The 17,798-nt window shown below is 34.2% G+C and overlaps 4 protein-coding genes and 1 long non-coding RNA gene across 26 annotated transcripts; 3 read left to right on the top strand and 2 right to left on the bottom strand.

Annotated features, from left to right (window-relative positions):
- The first annotated feature begins 146 nt into the window (after positions 1–146).
- Positions 147–2,481, top strand: LOC104717065 (proteasome subunit beta type-6). The gene is made up of 8 exons (XM_010449288.3): positions 147–460; positions 631–707; positions 936–991; positions 1,102–1,174; positions 1,616–1,727; positions 1,864–1,937; positions 2,021–2,095; positions 2,193–2,481. Exons 1-8 carry the CDS (start codon positions 358–360, stop codon positions 2,322–2,324), a joined length of 702 nt encoding a protein of 233 aa, XP_010447590.1. The 5' UTR covers positions 147–357; the 3' UTR covers positions 2,325–2,481.
- Positions 2,482–2,650: 169 nt separating this feature from the next.
- LOC104730168 (AIG2-like protein C) lies at positions 2,651–3,957 on the top strand. The gene is made up of 5 exons (XM_010449287.3): positions 2,651–2,818; positions 2,921–2,993; positions 3,181–3,273; positions 3,350–3,433; positions 3,521–3,957. Exons 1-5 carry the CDS (start codon positions 2,691–2,693, stop codon positions 3,668–3,670), a joined length of 528 nt encoding a protein of 175 aa, XP_010447589.1. The 5' UTR covers positions 2,651–2,690; the 3' UTR covers positions 3,671–3,957.
- A 1,230-nt stretch (positions 3,958–5,187) lies between these two features.
- On the bottom strand, positions 5,188–6,074 carry LOC104730167 (uncharacterized). Its single transcript, XM_019234149.2, has one exon. It carries the CDS (start codon positions 5,969–5,971, stop codon positions 5,396–5,398), a length of 576 nt encoding a protein of 191 aa, XP_019089694.1. The 5' UTR covers positions 5,972–6,074; the 3' UTR covers positions 5,188–5,395.
- Positions 6,075–11,737: 5,663 nt separating this feature from the next.
- On the bottom strand, positions 11,738–13,596 carry LOC104730165 (uncharacterized). Of its 22 annotated transcripts, none has more exons than XR_015575286.1 (7): positions 13,188–13,572; positions 13,041–13,090; positions 12,724–12,764; positions 12,539–12,642; positions 12,315–12,377; positions 12,161–12,247; positions 11,738–12,078 (listed from the first exon to the last, which is right to left on the bottom strand). It is a non-coding gene; the product is annotated as an uncharacterized LOC104730165 (long non-coding RNA). The 22 variants fall into 22 exon arrangements; XR_015575285.1 differs by having other exon boundaries at positions 12,352–12,377; XR_015575276.1 differs by having other exon boundaries at positions 12,539–12,621.
- A 2,152-nt stretch (positions 13,597–15,748) lies between these two features.
- Positions 15,749–17,064, top strand: LOC104730164 (uncharacterized). Its single transcript, XM_087478210.1, has 2 exons — positions 15,749–16,300; positions 16,383–17,064. Exons 1-2 carry the CDS (start codon positions 16,133–16,135, stop codon positions 16,932–16,934), a joined length of 720 nt encoding a protein of 239 aa, XP_087334336.1. The 5' UTR covers positions 15,749–16,132; the 3' UTR covers positions 16,935–17,064.
- The last annotated feature ends 734 nt before the right edge of the window (positions 17,065–17,798 follow it).

Here is a 17,798-nt window from a genome sequence, read left to right as displayed (position 1 = left end):
ACTCGATCACATCGCGTAGGTGAAAATATGACTCCTTGTCACTGTCTTAAAAAGTTGCAACAGAAAAATAAAAATAAATAAAACAACTTTGAGGCTATTACGTATTGGGCTTGTATTAGGAAGGTCCATGACACCAATTAGATCATGGGCTTTTGCGTAAATCACGAATTTTATTTTATTTTTTTTAAAGGTAAAAAAAAGAGAGAGGCTCGACTTGGGGTATAAGCCAGTTAGTTCTTCTTCTTATTCAAGCTTCTTCTTCGCATCAGTCATCACCGTAATCTGACTCGCAAAACTCTCAAACTCTCAAACTCAGGCGATTCGATACGTTAATCAGAAGTTTCGATATCTCCAGCGATGGATCTCAATCTCGATGCACCGCACTCCATGGGGACGACCATCATCGGCGTCACTTACAACGGAGGTGTCGTCCTTGGAGCCGACTCGCGTACCAGCACCGGTTAGATTTCACCCTTTTCTACTCTTCTAGGGTTTTATTCCCTGTTCGTTGAGCTTTGTTTTCTGTTTCAATTTGGAACGGAGAGTAAGTTGTAATCGATTCTACTATTTGGGAAATTTTGAGAAAGCTGATGAAATTGGGATCTGTTTTTGAATGAATTACTCGCGCAGGGATGTACGTAGCGAACAGGGCTTCTGATAAGATCACTCAACTCACTGATAATGTCTACGTCTGCCGCTCTGGATCGGTATTAACCTCTCGCTTTGTTGGATCTATCTTTCTAGGGATTTCAATTTTGTTTTTGTTTGACCAATTCTGTGGTGACTGTTTTGCTCGCTAGACTTCTTATTGAAACTCTTTTGCTTGCTGGGTTTCTTACTTGGATGTTTTATTGTTCAAGATTAACTTGCTATTTGGTTATTAAAGATGCATTTTACTGATAACAACAAGCTCTCTTCTCTTGTACACTTTGCAGGCTGCTGATTCTCAAGTTGTCTCTGACTATGTTCGCTACTTCCTTCACCAGCATACGTGAGTGTTTCGTTTGTGCCTTGATTCTACGAAACTAGACGGACTTTGTACTAATGTTAACTTATATATATCTGAAGATTAAATATTGCGTTTGCTTTTATGGTTTGCAGAATTCAGCAGGGGCAGCCTGCAACTGTAAAGGTTTCTGCCAACCTTATCAGGATGCTCGCTTATAATAACAAGGTACAAGTTTGCTTTAAAGCTTGCAGTTTCGTGTGGTTTTCTTACCACCAACTTGTACTCATAGTAGTTGGGAATGTGAATGTTGGAGGAAACATGCTCTGCAGAATCACTGATAACTTTTGTTTGGAAGTTTGACCATGAGATACATGACAACTTGCTTATGTTTTATATTGCTTTATTATAACTGAAGCTGAAAAAAATTGTGCTATAGAGAGATTGATGTTACATCTCAAACCTAGCATGCTAGTATTTATAAATCACTTGTTGTTCGTAGTGTTGGTGTAATGGTTGTCCTCTATTCTGAAGAATGAACATTTTTAATGGAAATCTAGAAAGTTACTGTATGCGGTGCTCCAAGACATATGCATTCTATTGTACGGTCATTCCTTGTTTTGATGAGATGAATTGTTGACTAACGCATTGTATGTCTTTGTTGGGCAGAACATGCTCCAAACTGGTCTCATCGTCGGAGGATGGGATAAGTATGAGGGTGGGAAGATCTACGGGATTCCACTTGGTGGAACTGTAGTGGAGCAACCATTTGCCATTGGAGGTAAAAACCATATTGTTATGTGTCTTATGACCTTTTGGTTTGAACGTGGCTGTATTCGATTCAGTTGTCATTGCTATTTACTTACATAATACTTGGCTTCTGTTAACAAGTAGTAGAATTGTGTGTGTTTGTGTAGGCTCTGGTTCGAGCTATCTTTACGGGTTCTTTGATCAGGCCTGGAAAGAAGACATGACCAAAGAAGAAGCCGAGGTAACTACCATTATATCTCTGCTTTTGCCAAACTCTCGCAAACCCCATTTGTTGTAACTGCTCCTTACTATTGTATTTTGCAGCAACTTGTTGTGAAGGCGGTATCACTAGCCATCGCCCGTGATGGAGCCAGTGGAGGCGTTGTACGAACTGTCATAGTAAGTCACCTCTCTGACTAAAATTCTCGGACGTGGGACTTATATAACCTCTTTAATGGAACGTAGATAACAAACTGTCTTTGATGTTTTTGAACAGATCAACTCAGAGGGAGTCACGAGAAACTTCTACCCTGGGGACAAGTTGCAGCTTTGGCACGAGGAATTGGAACCCCAAAACTCACTCTTAGACATCCTGAACGCCGCTGGTCCTGAACCAATGGCCATGTGATCAGCAAGAATCGATCATTATCTTACTCGTGGGCAAACATTTTAGATAATTTCATTACAATTTCCAGTGTCTTAAAAAGACTTTAAACGCTGTTGGAGGTTCTTTTGTAATGACCCGATCTGTCTTTTTAAAATGGATATCGTGTTTCTTATGGCTATGGAGGTTTTAATTTTAATTCCTCTGTTCTCGAAATTGATTTTTGAGTACAAGACAAACTTTATATGATGAATAAATAAATAAATAAATAAATAAAACATAATAATTACAACATTTTGTGTGCTTGACACGTGGCGGGACAATGGACACTTGAAATTCGTCTATGTCTCAGTCGCAGGAACTGGACGGAGTCGGAGAAACAGAGCAAAGATGAGTATGTTGTCAGGAGGGAAAGCTGCTCATGATCTCTTCGTCTATGGCAGTCTCCAGGAACCCGAAGTCGTTAACGCGCTTCTCAATCGCGTCCCTGACCGTGTCTCCGCCGTACTCTCCGGCTTGTGCGTTTCTATTTTATCTCTTTCGCACCCAATCTGTCTTAATTTTCATTTGTTTTGGATCCAATGGAATGTTTGATTAACGGAGATTGTGAGAATTTTCAGCCACAGGTTTAGACTCAAAGGCCGCTTTTATCCAACAATTCTACCGGACGGTACCGGAGAAGTCACCGGAAAGGTTCACTTATCATCCCTAGATCTCCATTTGTTCACATATTGGTAGACTAGGACAATAGAGTTAAATCCATAGAGAAACGTTAAGGCCGTTGTTCTTTTTGGAGAATTGTCATGCTGTGTAAACTCTTGATTTTGAGGTTTATCAGAAATTTGAAATTTGAAGTACTGTAATGTGTTTGTTCTTGTAGGTGCTGAAGGGAATCACAGATGATGAACTGAAAATGTTAGATGAGTTTGAGGATGTTGAATACGACAGAAAGGCTGTGGAAGTGGTGCTGACGGTATAATATTAATGTTTTGATAGGAACAACTACACTTCGTACATATTGGACTCTTGATGCCCTTTGTCATCTGCAGGATACTTCAGAGAAGCTGCCAGTCGAAACATATGTATGGAAGAACAAAGATGATCCGGATCTTTATGGAGAATGGGATTTCGAGGTTTGATATCTCTTATTATATATGCTTGCCTCATTGCTTTTAGAGTGTGAAAGGTATCAGTCTTTATAATATGTTAAACTGTGTTAGGAATGGAAACGACATGACAAGGAAGGTTTCGTAACAGCGACCAAGAAATTTCTGGAAGATAGGAGATTACCAGAAGCAAAGACGAGGATCGACACATTCAAAACGTTCTTTAAGCAGGATTCTGAGGATGGGAAACCTCTGGGTTCTTGATGATACTCTCTCTGATCTAACTGCTATGACTTTTGGTTCTTGCAGTTATATTAAAGTGATTGCCATTGCTTCATTTGAAATAAGAATTGTGGATCTATGCTTCTTGGGGAATTTTTAAATAAAAACAGAATGTTCATGACTCTTGTGCATGCAGCTACTAGCTAGACATGAATGGGCTTTGCATGATCATGTAATCAGATGATTTGTATTTTCATTGAAGCGTGACTGTTTCTTGTTTTGTTTACCTATAAGGGAAAGGGCTTACAGATAATTGATGCCTTAGAAAATAAGCATTTCCATTGTTTCTCTAGTTGTCTTTTAGCTCATAACTATGAATACCAATCTACTTAAACTTAAAGGCAAGCAGCACTAAATTATGAGTCATGGAGGTACAGTCACAATAAATTGTGTAAGTTTCCGAGGCCTATGGTTTTGTACTTTTGTTCATGTTAAATTTTCTTGCTGGATCTTGCTGTCTAGTTTCTTTTTTTATATAACCTGCACTTCCTTCAAGTTGCTCATATAATCACTACTCCATACAGTATCCTCGAGATCAGGTTCAGGGAGATGATTACACATGTATTATTATTGGGTGATTGCTTTAGATGGGCGCTAAGTCTCACTCAGGGTGCAGATGTCATGTGGCCTTTCCGTTTTATCAGATCTCACTCCTTAAGCTTTGACTTTGACCACCCCTTAATCCAGGTGAGAGAGAACATAAAACATATCATTCCATGAATATCTCCTTCTATCTCTCTCTTGAATCTTGATTGATTTTGGGAGGATACCAAGATCATTCCTTTTTGATTGTGCCGTACTCTCTTAGGGGATTAATCGTTAATTGCATGTGAGTTCAATAATGAAGGGTACTTAGTTTAGAGCAAATGTGTCTGTGATGCTATGATTCTGTTATTATAATCACGAATTAAGATACTTATTATAGCATTAGTTTCGGTTGTAAAAGCATAGGATACTGTACGTTGTTAATCTAAATTGTTAAACAACCACAGTCTCCACTTGATGATTAAATAGTACATTGCCGTAGGTACTCATCTTTTTACACTATTTTAATTCTTGTTAGTTACTCTATTAGTTTATTTTAAGTCTCTAATTACAATTGGCATAGCTGCAACATCAATACACATGGGGGTAGTTCCCGGAAAGAACGTAGGATGCATAGATATAGACACATGAACCTTTTGCTTTTTCTGTAACAAGACTGGATTGGGGACCTAAAACTGCCATATAAAGCATACTGGTCAAGTGTAAGTTAAGCGGGTATCGAACTTTTGGGATGCTCGAGTTTGCGATGTAGCCAGGAAAGTATGCTTATCTTTGCACCCACAATACACAATACTGGTGGGTTCATCCTTTTAAGTTGACTTGACATTTTGGGTGGATATGGGCTTGGTTTCAACTTAATAGTTAGAGGACAAATGCAGATGTTGAGAAATGGATCTACTGGTGAACAAGAAGTTTGAATCTTTATCTCCATGATTCACTTTAGGGCAGAGAAAAAAAAAAGAAACAGAGAGGTTTTCATTGTTTGGTCTGTTTCAATGATCCGTTTGTACATTCCATTATTCAAAAATCTCTCTATCTCTCACTCTTTTTCTCATTGAAGTTGCATAGTACACAAAGTCCAAATCCCCAAGGGAAAAAGGGGGAACATGGGGAAGAGGAAGAAGAATGGATTAATGTAACAAGCAAATGAAAAACAAAAAACTATCTGCACATGGGGCTGTGAGGTTGATGAGATGGAGTCCTAGGGCAATCCGAAGGATGACGATAACTCAGAACTTCCTCAGTTGTGGCATTGAACCTGCACTCCTGTGTGTTCAGGTAAGCATCATTCTTGTTGTCCTCCATTATCTTCAAAATGCTCTCGAACACAGCAACTTCACAAGGAATCCTCAAGATACCAGCTTGTTGAAACCCAAACTCTTCCTCTGCCTCGCGCAACAACACGTGGAAAGCTTGGTGGCTAAGGTAGTCTGTTGGTATCTTGTATCTCTTCTCCTCCTTCCCCACCGAGACAGCTAAGTAGCCTTTAGGAACAGCTGTCGTGTCTGTGAAGGATAATGTCCTCTTCAGAAACTTGATGCTCTTGCTTCCGCTTCCGCTTCCACTTCCACTTCCACTTCTATTGAGGTTGATGTTGATGTTGTTGTTGTTGTCATCTACGCTGTCAATCTTGTTGTTGTTGGCTTGTTTTGAAGCGTGTGCGACTTTTCGCCATTTCTTGAGGATCTGTTGAAGCTTAACGATCTCTCTGATCTTGTTCGACTTCTTGGCTTCCATGGTGGCAGAAACTGAAGAAAGACGAAATGGCGTTGTGCTTGGTGTTTGTATAGCTATCTCTGTGTGTTGTGTAATGATAGAGACATGGTGGGTTTTGGAGATTAGGGAGATATATAGAGGTGCTGATGACATTTTGGAATCTTGTTTTAATTATTTAATAGATTAGTTTTGAAATGAAATGTTTAAAAATATTCGACTAATCATATGCTTTTGGTTTTCTTAATAACCAACTTGAAAACCTCTCGTTACACATCTTGTTTGACCTTCTCTTAATTAAGTCTTTATTAAGGCCATGTTTGTTTATGCTTTTGGGATTGCCTTTAAAATAAGCAATTACACCACAACTATTTTGTTAAAAACAAAAAGATTTAGATAAAGTTTACTCTTTCAGCCATTTTATCTTCGTAGAACTGATAAAAAAAAATAGTGAGCGCAAGGTATATATACGTAATTGTTTTACATATATTTATATGTAGAGATGCTGACTCTTTCGGTTTATTCATTTTTCCACAGAGAAGAAAAGTAAAAGTTTCTATCTCTTACATCTTTTAAATAAATATGAACATTAAATATGTTCTGCCACATTGGAATATTCAGGAACGATAATAAATTACTTATCGTGAGTGCATCATACGTACTTTATGAATAGAAATGTAACACAAGATATAACTTCGAATGTAAGAAATAAATTGAAGTGGTAAGAGTTGTGGTGTGTGTGAGAGAGAGAAGAGGAGAAACATGAAACATGGGGAAGGCTTCAGTTTCCAAAGCAAAACGGCTTCACGGTTCAGTTCACATGAATCTAAGGATTGGATCTCCTCCTCACTTTTTCTTTCTTTTTCCAAAAAAATATAGTAAAGTAGAAAAATTAAGTTAAGTACTATACTTTTTCCTAATTTTAGTATTAACGACAAAAATAAATTACTTTTACCGACGCATCTTAGAAGTTCCCCATTCGAACATGGAGGACCGTGCATGCTGGTTGAAGGACTTCAATTTCCACGTCACTCTGTTCGTGCGGTTTCGGGTTTTAATCGAACCACCCCATGTGAACCTTTTCTTTTTACTTTCTAGATTTTAATTTACATATAGTGCTATTTATTTCTCCAGATCTGATCATTTTTTTAGTTTAACGTTTTGTATACAAAAGTGTGTGTGTTTGTGGGTGTGTTTTTGGGCATGGCTTCATAAATGTGATTATAATCAAACTAGAGTCTTAAGAAAGATAGTTTTCTAAGTAAATCAACAAGATTCTAAACAAAGAAAATTCGAGAAAAAATAATATACGCAAATAATTAATGATTGGTTACAACGACTAAATCATATGTTTTGAATTATATTCGAATTGGTTTAATTTCTTATGATATCAACAATAAAAGTCGGCTTATTATTACATAAAATGCATAATAAAAAAGTTGACGCCGATTTGATAAACTAAGAAAACTTATTTTTAATGCCTTATTCAATATTATAGCATTGAAGTTTTCAGACTGGCGATCGTTGCATGTGCTGGTGATGAACTAGCGGAGAAGCAATGAATATATCAGCAAAAATTACGCATAAAGCATGGAATATTTTATGAACGTAAATATTATTATTATTTTTTATGTATTGAGTTCAGATTAGGCTAGATTATATAATTGGAATTCCAGATTAAAAAAAATAATGAAAACCCAAAATAATAACTCTAAATTTATGATTCGTCTACAATCGTTATAATGCACCACAAATGATATTATTGACATATTTTACTCTTTAGCAATAGTTTGGTTATTGTCATCCGGTCTTGTGTTGTTTTTATTTGATCATTATTATTAGAAAACAATACAAGTCGTAGTAGCACATAAGATTACGTACGTAGATTTTAGTGCTGTCAAAGATGCAGTTGAATATGATGGGTGTAGCAACAACTATATATTAAAAAATTTAAAGTTAAGTGATAAATATTTGTTATGTTGTTGTGTTTTGGTTTTCTACAACTCGCAAAACGAACATATTCGGGTTTTAACTTGGATTATTATAACTAGCTAGGCCTAGACAACGACACATATCAAATATTTTATATATTATGAGATTCAAAAATTTTAAAACGAATTTATAAGTTTAATCAAACCGGTGGGTCAACTGCTAGAGAAAGCATCGTCCACCGATTTTTTGTCTACCAGTGTTTTCCCCCGTCGTAACTGCTATCCACGAGACCAATTAGGCCACCAATCCACCATATACTTTAAAATTATTAAACAATTTATCTCTACATGATTCATACGTAGTGGCCCGTACAACATGGCCTATATCACAATACACGTTCTTCTTTTTCTTGTACGCATTAGTAAATTAGTTTTTAATAACCTAATGCTCAGAGTTTAGCTGCTCCAAATACAAATGATTAATAATTACTTACTTCGTAATTTTATAGAAACAATCACATGATGAGTTCTATTCATTGGAGGGTTAATTAAGTAGGTTTGTAAATCCGTACATTTTCCATGATATATATTAAAAAAAAAAGATAATGTAAACTAATTTAATGAAAATTTAGAGTTTATGTTGTAAAGTGGTACTAACCACCATGAAGAAACAAACAGAAATGATTGAGCCCAAATGAATAATTGAGAAAATGTACCTTAATTAAAATTAGAAAAATTAGCTGGCTATTATGCTCTGATCTTTCTACGTGCCATAAATCAATAATGATTTCCATGATTGTCATTGGTCTAAGATGATTAATTTGAAATATATTAAATCTCTTTATAATATGATACACATTCCAAATTCCGTTTATTAATTAACCTGATCATGCATTTGCCTTTGCTTGATCTGATTTGATTTGATTTGCTGTTACAAATTGGATAAATTTGCCCCATAATAAGGTAGCAAAAAAAAAAAGAGAGGAAAGAACGGATGTATATAATAACAATCTCATCGGTATAGACCGTTAAATATCATACTCTTTCTTAACAGTAACATTCGATTAATTCTAACACAAAAAGTTTTTATCAAGAAGAAACAAAAAAAAATCACAGAAAAGACAATGAATCAAATAGCTGAAAAATTTAGAAAATTAGTTTTATATTCTTTTTTAAGTATAATTAAGACATATTAATTTGGTTTTAATTACTACTATTTTCAAAAAAAAAAAAAAAAAAAAAGGGTAATCAAGGCCTTTTGCTGATAAGTAAATGGTAATCTATAGTGAAGAGACGGTAACGAGATGTACCGAATACCAATTATCCACTCAATTTTGTTGCTTAACAGATTTTAGTTAATCACATGTCTTTAGTAGTAGTAGTAGTAGTAGTACATCAGTAAAGAAACTAGGCCTTGAAGGTTGACAGAAGAGAGAATCCTTTTTCTCTTAATTGATATTGAAAACCCCCATACGCCTACATTTACAACTCTCGAGCCCAAATCATCTTGCAATTTATATTGGGCTATAATTTACGGATATCAAACACACGGTTTTTCATAGATATTTTTGAAAGTGGATTAGCTCAAATGGTACCAAATCAAAAAGAGTCGTCTCTGCAACTGCAAGTATGTCGGCGTGTGTCGCCAAGTCTCCAAAAGAAATGATAGAATACGTCACTATGATAACAGCAAAAAGTATGGACCGAGCAAATGAGCAATATGAAATAGACCTGAAGACCATAACCGAATTAATACCTTTTATTAAAAAAAAAACTGTCTTCTCTCATTCCTCAGTGAGGTTTATCCCCAAGTTTTCCTCTCTTTCATCATTTTTACGGTGACGTTTTCGTATGAACTAAGCTTCGTCTTCCAACTAGTAACTACACTATAGTATTGAGATATTGCACGATAATAAAAAGTTTGATTTTGGTGACTTGTGATTCAAGATATGAATAATTTTTTTGTAGACCGATTTATTTTATTTTCTTTTTATACCAAAACTATTCTAGGAGGTGTTGCACCGATAACTCGCTTTTGAGGTTTTGTTTTCTATTTAATGTGCAAATAATTTCCACACAGAAAAAGAAAAGGTCCAGAGAGTTTCAGGTTCTTGTTTTCTTTTCTATACTAACCTTATGATAAAAAAAAATCTTGCTTTTTCAGCTTCATGACTTAAAACAAAAATTGGAGTTGTCCAAGAAAGTTTCACTATTACTCAAAAGCATTACTTTTTAAAATTGGATTCCACAAATGAGAGCATATATTTCCTTATGTGGGAAACAAGATTCATCAACATCAACACCTAATAACATGATGTCGGATTTGTGGCCAGTGACCCAAAGAACACTGACAATCAAAGCCAACTTTCACATTATCGTTTAAGTCGATCTCCGAGCCAAAAGAAGAAGGAAGAGAAACTATATATGCACCAAATTTTAAACTTAATAGTTTTTTTTTTTTTAAGTGTATCATGGAATTGTTATTAGGGTCGATATTAGTGGTGCATACAAATGAAAATGGATTTAGCAACTCTTCCCTTGAATTCAACGTTGGTAATGATTGACAGCGTACGTCTATATATCCAAGAAGGTTTATGTTGTTTTCAGATGAGTGTAATTCAACAATTTTTTACTCAATTACTTTCCCTTTGTGTTTCTTTCCGTTATAATTGGTGATCTTTTTTAAGATAAGAACACTCATAAAAATAAAACGAAAGGCGTCCAAAGTCCTCTCAGAATAGAAATGCACTAGATCATTACTTTGTTGGTATAAACGATGTTTCGGAGCAAATTGCGTATGGGATGAGAATTTGTTTAGTGAGGGACAAGTATTATAAAAAGTAGTGTAGAACCACACATATTTTAGTACTACTACACATGAAGATTTAATTATTCATTCATGATGATTTATTCTGCAAATCTTCGAATCTGATGTGCACTAAAAATTGAGAGATATTCTTATGCTCTACTATTGATTATATATAGACATGTGCTACAAACTTTTGTTCTAAACAAGTGTTTCTTTAACAAAAGGAAAAAAAAACAAAAAAACAACATAATAATATCTGTGGAATTTTAAATTTTCTATTATTTTAATAATTTCTTATATGATGGCTTTTCCTCCTATCATGGTTCTTCTACGTTTGTATATAACTTAAATTCTGTATATATAAAGAGTTAAAGATCTTTCGTAATAAAGAAAAGTATTGTCAACAAACATACATGCATCTATCGAATTTGAATTCACAAAGCGACATAGCAAAACTAATACAAACTAGTGTAGTTATATATTTTACTACCATAATAACACAGCTTTTATTATTAAGTAGTAAGTACTAATATTTATTATGTGGAGTGTAACTAGACTTCACGTAGCACAATTTGATAGGACGGGATATTCTTTGTGAAAAAAGTGACCCATTAACCTATATCAACGTCAAACACCCTACCCTGAATGGTATGAATCTTAACTCACTAGAAGAATTATTCTGTATAGTTACGATTTAATTTGTAGGTATTACATATTATTCGTAGCAAAAAAATATTTGTTACTATTTTGTTACAAATTTAATTAGTAATTATTTGGTCGTAGCAAATTTCATCTCCGTCACTAATTGTAGTAATTTGCTACCAATTAGATACTAGTTAATTAGTAGCAAATAGCTACCATTTGTGACTTATGTCTGTCGCAATTTGCTACAAAAAGTAACGAACAAAAATGTAACAAATAGATACAACCTGCTACTAGTTTTCTATGTAACAAATTTATAATTATGGTTGAATTGTATTTATACAAATTATTTATATTTTAGTAATTATTTTAAAATTATGAATAATGTTTATTTTTGGAATGAAATAATTTTAAAAATAAAAATACTATATTAATTATTATGAAACCATCATTTAAAAAATGTATAACAAAATAAAATTAAAAACATAATTAAAAATAAGTAGATGGACACACTATCCTTCCTCTTTGATAATTGATACTCACTATCACTCCAACCCCCAAAGAAAATTACAAGCGTGAGTTTAATAAACTAAGTCCAGTTGCATCCACTATAGGAAACTGTAATCTCTTTAGAATACTCAAACCAATTTTCATATATCTATAATCCTCGCCAATAGAGAAGCTCAACCATCCACCTTGAAGCAAGATTTGAATCATCCTCGTGAGTTCCCTCTTAGAACCATCAAGGTCTTAGAAAAATATGTTAGCCAAGCTCAATCTATGTGTGGCCAAACATAATTCCTGAGCTACCAACAAATCTATTGTCCATACCTGAGTTGTAAACTAGCAGGAACACAATCTTGTGATATGCCCAACTTCCATTGACTCTCTTGATTCCTTCATAGCCTTGTACAGCAGCTGAGATACACAAGTATGAAATCCATTAAACATGTTAACATAACAAAAACATCATAAGCTAAACCACCTAGAGACTAAACAGTCACACAGTTTCTTCCATGAACCTGTCCGTGAAATCCATGATTCAAACCTAAAACAAAAATTTCAACAACCAGTTAGCAAATTCAAGATTCGAGAATCAAAGAATCTGTGATTTTGAAGAAGATCTAAAAACGAGAGGTTTTCTTGGTGAAGATTAATCTCAGAACCAGAATATAAATTATAGTCAAACGCCTTAAGGCTTAAGCTTACCTGGTAGACCATCAAGTCTATGGAACTTTAGTTAGCAGTCTGCAAAAAAACTCAGATCACCAAGAAAAACAGCTTAGATCTATCTGCAAGAAAATTATATGAGGCTATTAAAAGGTCAAATACTCATGAAGAATAATTGTCACCCTGTAGTTGCATCAAGTGAAATTCAAAGAAGAGAAACTTACTTATAAAGTGAATCCTGACAAATAGACAACTACAAAGCTGCCTGTCCATGAAGCTCAATTAGCAAAACTAACTCGCAACTAGATAATACAATCAAAAAATTGATTCATGTGATCGAGAACTGAATCAAAGAAGAAGCTTTTTTTTTTTCCAATTGCTTATTTCATATATTTTACAAAGGATTTAGAAGACGATGCAAGCTCTTTTCTTAAATCAACATCCATGCTATTTTCATAGATAAATTTTTAACAAACCAACCATTTTTAATCAAACTGCAGGAAAATAAAGTTCAGATTTTTAAGAGTTTAAAGGAGAGAACCTATCAACAATCAGAACTCTGCTAAAGCTCAGAAACCCAGAAGACTCTTCCTGTTGCATATCACAAAATTAAGTCTCTGATTCACACTGTAAGTAATCACAAAACCCTAAATTGGGATAATTTGAGGATTAAAAAAAAAGATTGAACCTTTGAGGGAGATGGGTCGAGAGAAGAATCATCAAGGTTATTGAACAGTTTCTTCGTCTGATCCATAAAACCCAGTCGGAAAAATAACAAAATCGATAACTACGATGGCGAATTGAAGCTGAACGCCTTTGTACTTAAGTGAACCCTTCCCAATGTTCCTAGATCTGGTCGGTGAAGCCCACAAATCTTAGGAGAGAGAGCAAGAGGCAATGCAACATCCCATTCTCATGAATCTCATCCTAAAAAATCTGAGAAACGAACTTTTGGTCTCTCGGTATCCCCTTCTCATTCATAGCTTTCTTTCTTTCTCAAGATGTTTTGTACTTAGGTTTACATTATTTTATAAATTATTTACTACAATTTGTGACGATTTCTCCTATGTACTAGAGTTACAACATATTTTGTCCCTAAATTTATAGCAAATTTGCTACAAATTTATCCTGGTATCTATTTGTCATTATTTAGCTACGAAAAGTAACTAATTTGCAACAAAATCTATTATCTAATTATCCGTAGCTAATTCGTAACTTTTTGTAATTAATATTTGTTATTAATTTTTTCGTAGCAAAAAGCAGTAACTATATAATCAATTTTTTGTAGTGACTTGTTAAAACACCCTAAACTTGTTCAGTCACAACAACTCACAAACATTGATTTGAGCACTACGTCCAATTAATAGCTACAAAAAACAAGAGCCAACTTGGTTATTCAAAAAATTATAGTAATACTTAAAATCAATAGTCCATTTTAAAAACATGAAAAATCAATATATTGCTCGATGATTGATCTAGCTTTTTAAGTTTCCTTTAGTTGTAACTAATGAGGATATAAAGGAGCACTATAAAGTTTTGAAATTATACAAAGGACTCGAAATATGAATCAAGCCTCATTTCCCGTCCAAGAACGTCACGACCAAAGCTTAACACTCTTAAAACGATTATTGTAACTCTACTATATTTTATTCTCATTTTGATATAGTAACGACAGATCCAAAAAATCAGTCGATCATCATCTACAGTAAAAATACTTGCAACAGAATTCGAATCTTAACCAATAAAAGACAACCCGAGTTGACCCAGTCATCAGGTTGATTAGACTACCTCTTTTTCATATTTAAGCCGGAACAAAATCTTGTTTAAATAATTCATAATATAGAGTTTTTGTAAAGGAACGAGCTGTATCAGGTGAATAAGAATAATAATGATCGATCAAATGAACTATCATGAATCAAATAAATGTTCTCATTCATTTCTGCGTTAAAAACAAGTGGAAAATGAAAAATTCACGAGATGACACCAAATCCCGAAATCACTAGGATTCTCTGAATAGAGAGAGATAAGTTTATGTGATTTGTGGAGGTAATAGCTAGGATTCCAACGTGTGGGAAGATAAATGAGTGAAACACACAGAACCAAATAAGTTAAGTGACGAGGGAAGCATGACACTTATCGGTGATGGTTAAAGGTCGGCCTCAGTGTCTTGTCTTATCTCATATGATAAGGACTAATTACGATCACTCACGATATATATACCTGTTTATGGTCCTCGTCAGATTTCACTCATTTTACTCTTGGGATACAATGCTAGTTATTTGCAGTTTTTTAAGTGCTCCATTTTCGGTATTATATATTATAAAATGTAAGATATAGTGTTGAATTTATCAAAACTAGTAATTAGTATATATATATATATATATATTGTTGTAACTGACGCATAGTCAATTAGTCATACCTTTTAATTTTATGGAGTAACTTTTATCGATGTGTCATATATATATCTCGCACAGGAAAATAAATCTTAGCGGTTTTTATGAAATTTATTTTAATGTGTGTTGGAAGTACGTTCTTAAATCTGTATGTAAGCTTAATCGATTTTAATTTGTTTATCCTTAAAATTATACGTTTTTCTGTTAAAAAGAATAAATGAAAAGTTTATCCAAAAATTGAAACTTTAAGATACAGCAACACTATATTTGCTAGATTCACCAGGTATTTGGAAAGAGAATCCGACTATTAGTTTCAAACTTTTGAAGCTTTTTGTTTTTGTTTTTTCTTTTTGCTATCAAAACTTTCGAATCTTTAATCGTACATAAAACATGGTATACGTGTCAACGTGCATGTCATAATATATACATTCATCATATCTATATCGTTTAAAGAATCTATATTATAATAGATACATTTATAACATAACCAGAAGAATAAGTTCATATATTAGAAATGTGAAGTAATTAAGCTTAGTGTTGAGGTTAGCAGACGAAAAAATCGAATAGTAAAGTAGTACGAGTAGCTAATCTTTTAAATTTATTTGCTATTCTTTAAACTACACTAGTATAACTAAAACATAGTTAATTATTATGTAGTTTATTCTATAATACTACATAATTATTACATATATATATACAGTATAACTTTGTAAAACAAAAACACAAAACATTTATTTTGTGAGAGACGGATTATATATCTATAGACTATATCATATATTAACTGACGGGCCTACTACATATAGATAGACCTTTTCCAAAGTATAAATGAGTAGAAGAAGAAAGAAATAATAGAAAATAGAAATCAAAAGCGTGCAAGAATTACAAATAGAGTATCATGGGCTCAGCTAGAGATCACTTTGGGGTTTGAAAACTAAACAAACAAGCGTAACAATGGCGAACAAAAGGACAAAATATGCCACGGCATCCCTCTCGCCATCCACCCCGCTTAGCTTTATGTCTTTTCTCTAGTTTTTTTTTTCTTTCTAAAATTCATTATCTTTGTTTTTCTTTTCGAGTTAATACATTTTTTTTTTTGGGTTACGATCGTTATCATTTTTCTTATAAATAGGGACGTTTTCTTTTCCAAACCTTTCAATAAGTCACACATTACACACACAAAAAAAAAAAAAGAGAAAAACAAAAAAGAAGAGAGAAGTTCGATAATTTTGAAGTTGTAGAAATGGAATGGAGAGAATGTTATTTAGATGTGATCTTGGTGCCGCTAGGGCTAATGGTATATGCAGCGTACCATGTTTACTTGTGGCACAAGTTACGCACACAGCCTCTCACCACCATCATTGGGACTAACGCTAGAGCACGCCGTTTCTGGGTCGCTTCCATCATTAAGGTAGCCTGATCAACTTCTTACATAAACATATATCTACACAGAGAAATATATGATTTTTTTTTTAATGTATTTGCTTAATTAGGACAACGACAAGAAGAACATCTTGGCCGTTCAAACGCTTAGAAACTGCATAATGGGGTCGACTTTAATGGCAACAACATCAATCCTGCTCTGTGCGGGTCTAGCTGCAGTTATAAGCAGCACATACGCTGTGAAGAAGCCTCTAAACGATGCCATTTTTGGAGCTCGCGGAGAGTTTATGGTTGCTCTCAAGTACGTCACGATCCTCACCATCTTCCTCTTCTCCTTCTTCTCTCACTCACTCTCAATTCGCTTCATCAACCAAGTCAACATCCTCATCAACACTCCTTTTCCTCCGGAGGATTTGGAGGACGAGATGATGATGACAGCAGAGGACTACGTGGCGGAGTTGCTAGAGAGAGGGTTTGTTCTGAATACTGTAGGGAATCGGTTGTTCTACGCAGCGCTGCCTTTGATGCTTTGGATTTTTGGACCGGTGCTTGTGTTTTTGTGCTCTGTCGTGATGGTTCCTCTTCTTTATAACCTCGATTTCTTCTTCTTCGGTATAGAAAGAAGAAAAATCGACAAAAAGTCCTGTTTTGGAGCTGTGTAGAATTAATGGACTTTTGGTACAGTAGAACAAGTGATTTGTAGTTAAGTGATATTATCGTCCTATTGGTTAAGGCCAGGACTACTGAATTGCATGAAGAATTTACATGGAAGCTGCAAATTTCGAAGATTAATTTTACGTCTTAATGTTCGATCGTTCGATAAAAAAAAAAGACTAATATCTAAAGCATACTATATGCGGGGTAGTATATTAATATATCATATATGATATATTGATTAGGGTTTGCTGGGCGTTAGATGATGGAAGCGTATAATGACAACTTTGAGATATCAGTTTGGAGTAATGTGTTTTGTGTGGTGAGTGATATGTCACGTTTTGTGGTTTAATAATGAGCGTTATTATTGGCACTTCCATGTGGGTGACTTTATAACGTATCCATATCGCACAGCTCTCTTGGTATGTGTACGTTATTTTCTGTTTGTAAATTTTATAATGCATGTGGCATACGTCGAGAAAGCAATGGGCCAAAGAATGTGATGTTCACATTTATTCCGTGCATTAGTATCTCTCTTAATAATTAGTTATATAATTGTTGTGTGTTATAGGAACCCGTCGTCACGTGAGCCTATATAATCCTCCCAAAGACAATATATAAATTTTAAATTTCACCTAACACGGTTGTTTTCCTCTGCCTAATATGAATGATCAAAATGTTCAGAACTCGTTTAGAGATGTCAATTCAGATATGATAGCTAATTATATCCAAATATAAGTTTGGAATCCCATGTGAGTTCGCCTAAATTCAAATTGTTTTTGTTAATAAACTCTTTTGTTTTAAGTTTTCATGCATATTTACAATTTTAGGTTGGATTCGGTTTACAAAAAGCTACATACTACTAACAAATA

This window comes from Camelina sativa, chromosome 12 (assembly GCF_030686135.1).
Source record: "Camelina sativa cultivar CO46 ecotype springtype chromosome 12, ASM3068613v1".
NCBI lineage: Eukaryota > Viridiplantae > Streptophyta > Magnoliopsida > Brassicales > Brassicaceae > Camelina > Camelina sativa.
Note: the sequence above shows the minus strand (reverse complement) of the source record. Positions and strands in the feature narration are given on the sequence as shown.

Coding starts and splice junctions, on each gene's coding strand:
- LOC104717065 (XM_010449288.3), top strand. CDS start 358: ATGGATCTCAATCTCGATGCACCGCACTCCATGGGGACGACCATCATC. Junction 1,175..1,615: donor TGCTCGCTTATAATAACAAG/GTACAAGTTTGC, acceptor TTTGTTGGGCAG/AACATGCTCCAAACTGGTCT. Junction 1,728..1,863: donor GCAACCATTTGCCATTGGAG/GTAAAAACCATA, acceptor GTGTTTGTGTAG/GCTCTGGTTCGAGCTATCTT.
- LOC104730168 (XM_010449287.3), top strand. CDS start 2,691: ATGAGTATGTTGTCAGGAGGGAAAGCTGCTCATGATCTCTTCGTCTAT. Junction 2,819..2,920: donor TCCGCCGTACTCTCCGGCTT/GTGCGTTTCTAT, acceptor GAGAATTTTCAG/CCACAGGTTTAGACTCAAAG. Junction 3,434..3,520: donor ATGGAGAATGGGATTTCGAG/GTTTGATATCTC, acceptor AAACTGTGTTAG/GAATGGAAACGACATGACAA.
- LOC104730167 (XM_019234149.2), bottom strand. CDS start 5,971: ATGGAAGCCAAGAAGTCGAACAAGATCAGAGAGATCGTTAAGCTTCAA.
- LOC104730164 (XM_087478210.1), top strand. CDS start 16,133: ATGGAATGGAGAGAATGTTATTTAGATGTGATCTTGGTGCCGCTAGGG. Junction 16,301..16,382: donor GGGTCGCTTCCATCATTAAG/GTAGCCTGATCA, acceptor TTGCTTAATTAG/GACAACGACAAGAAGAACAT.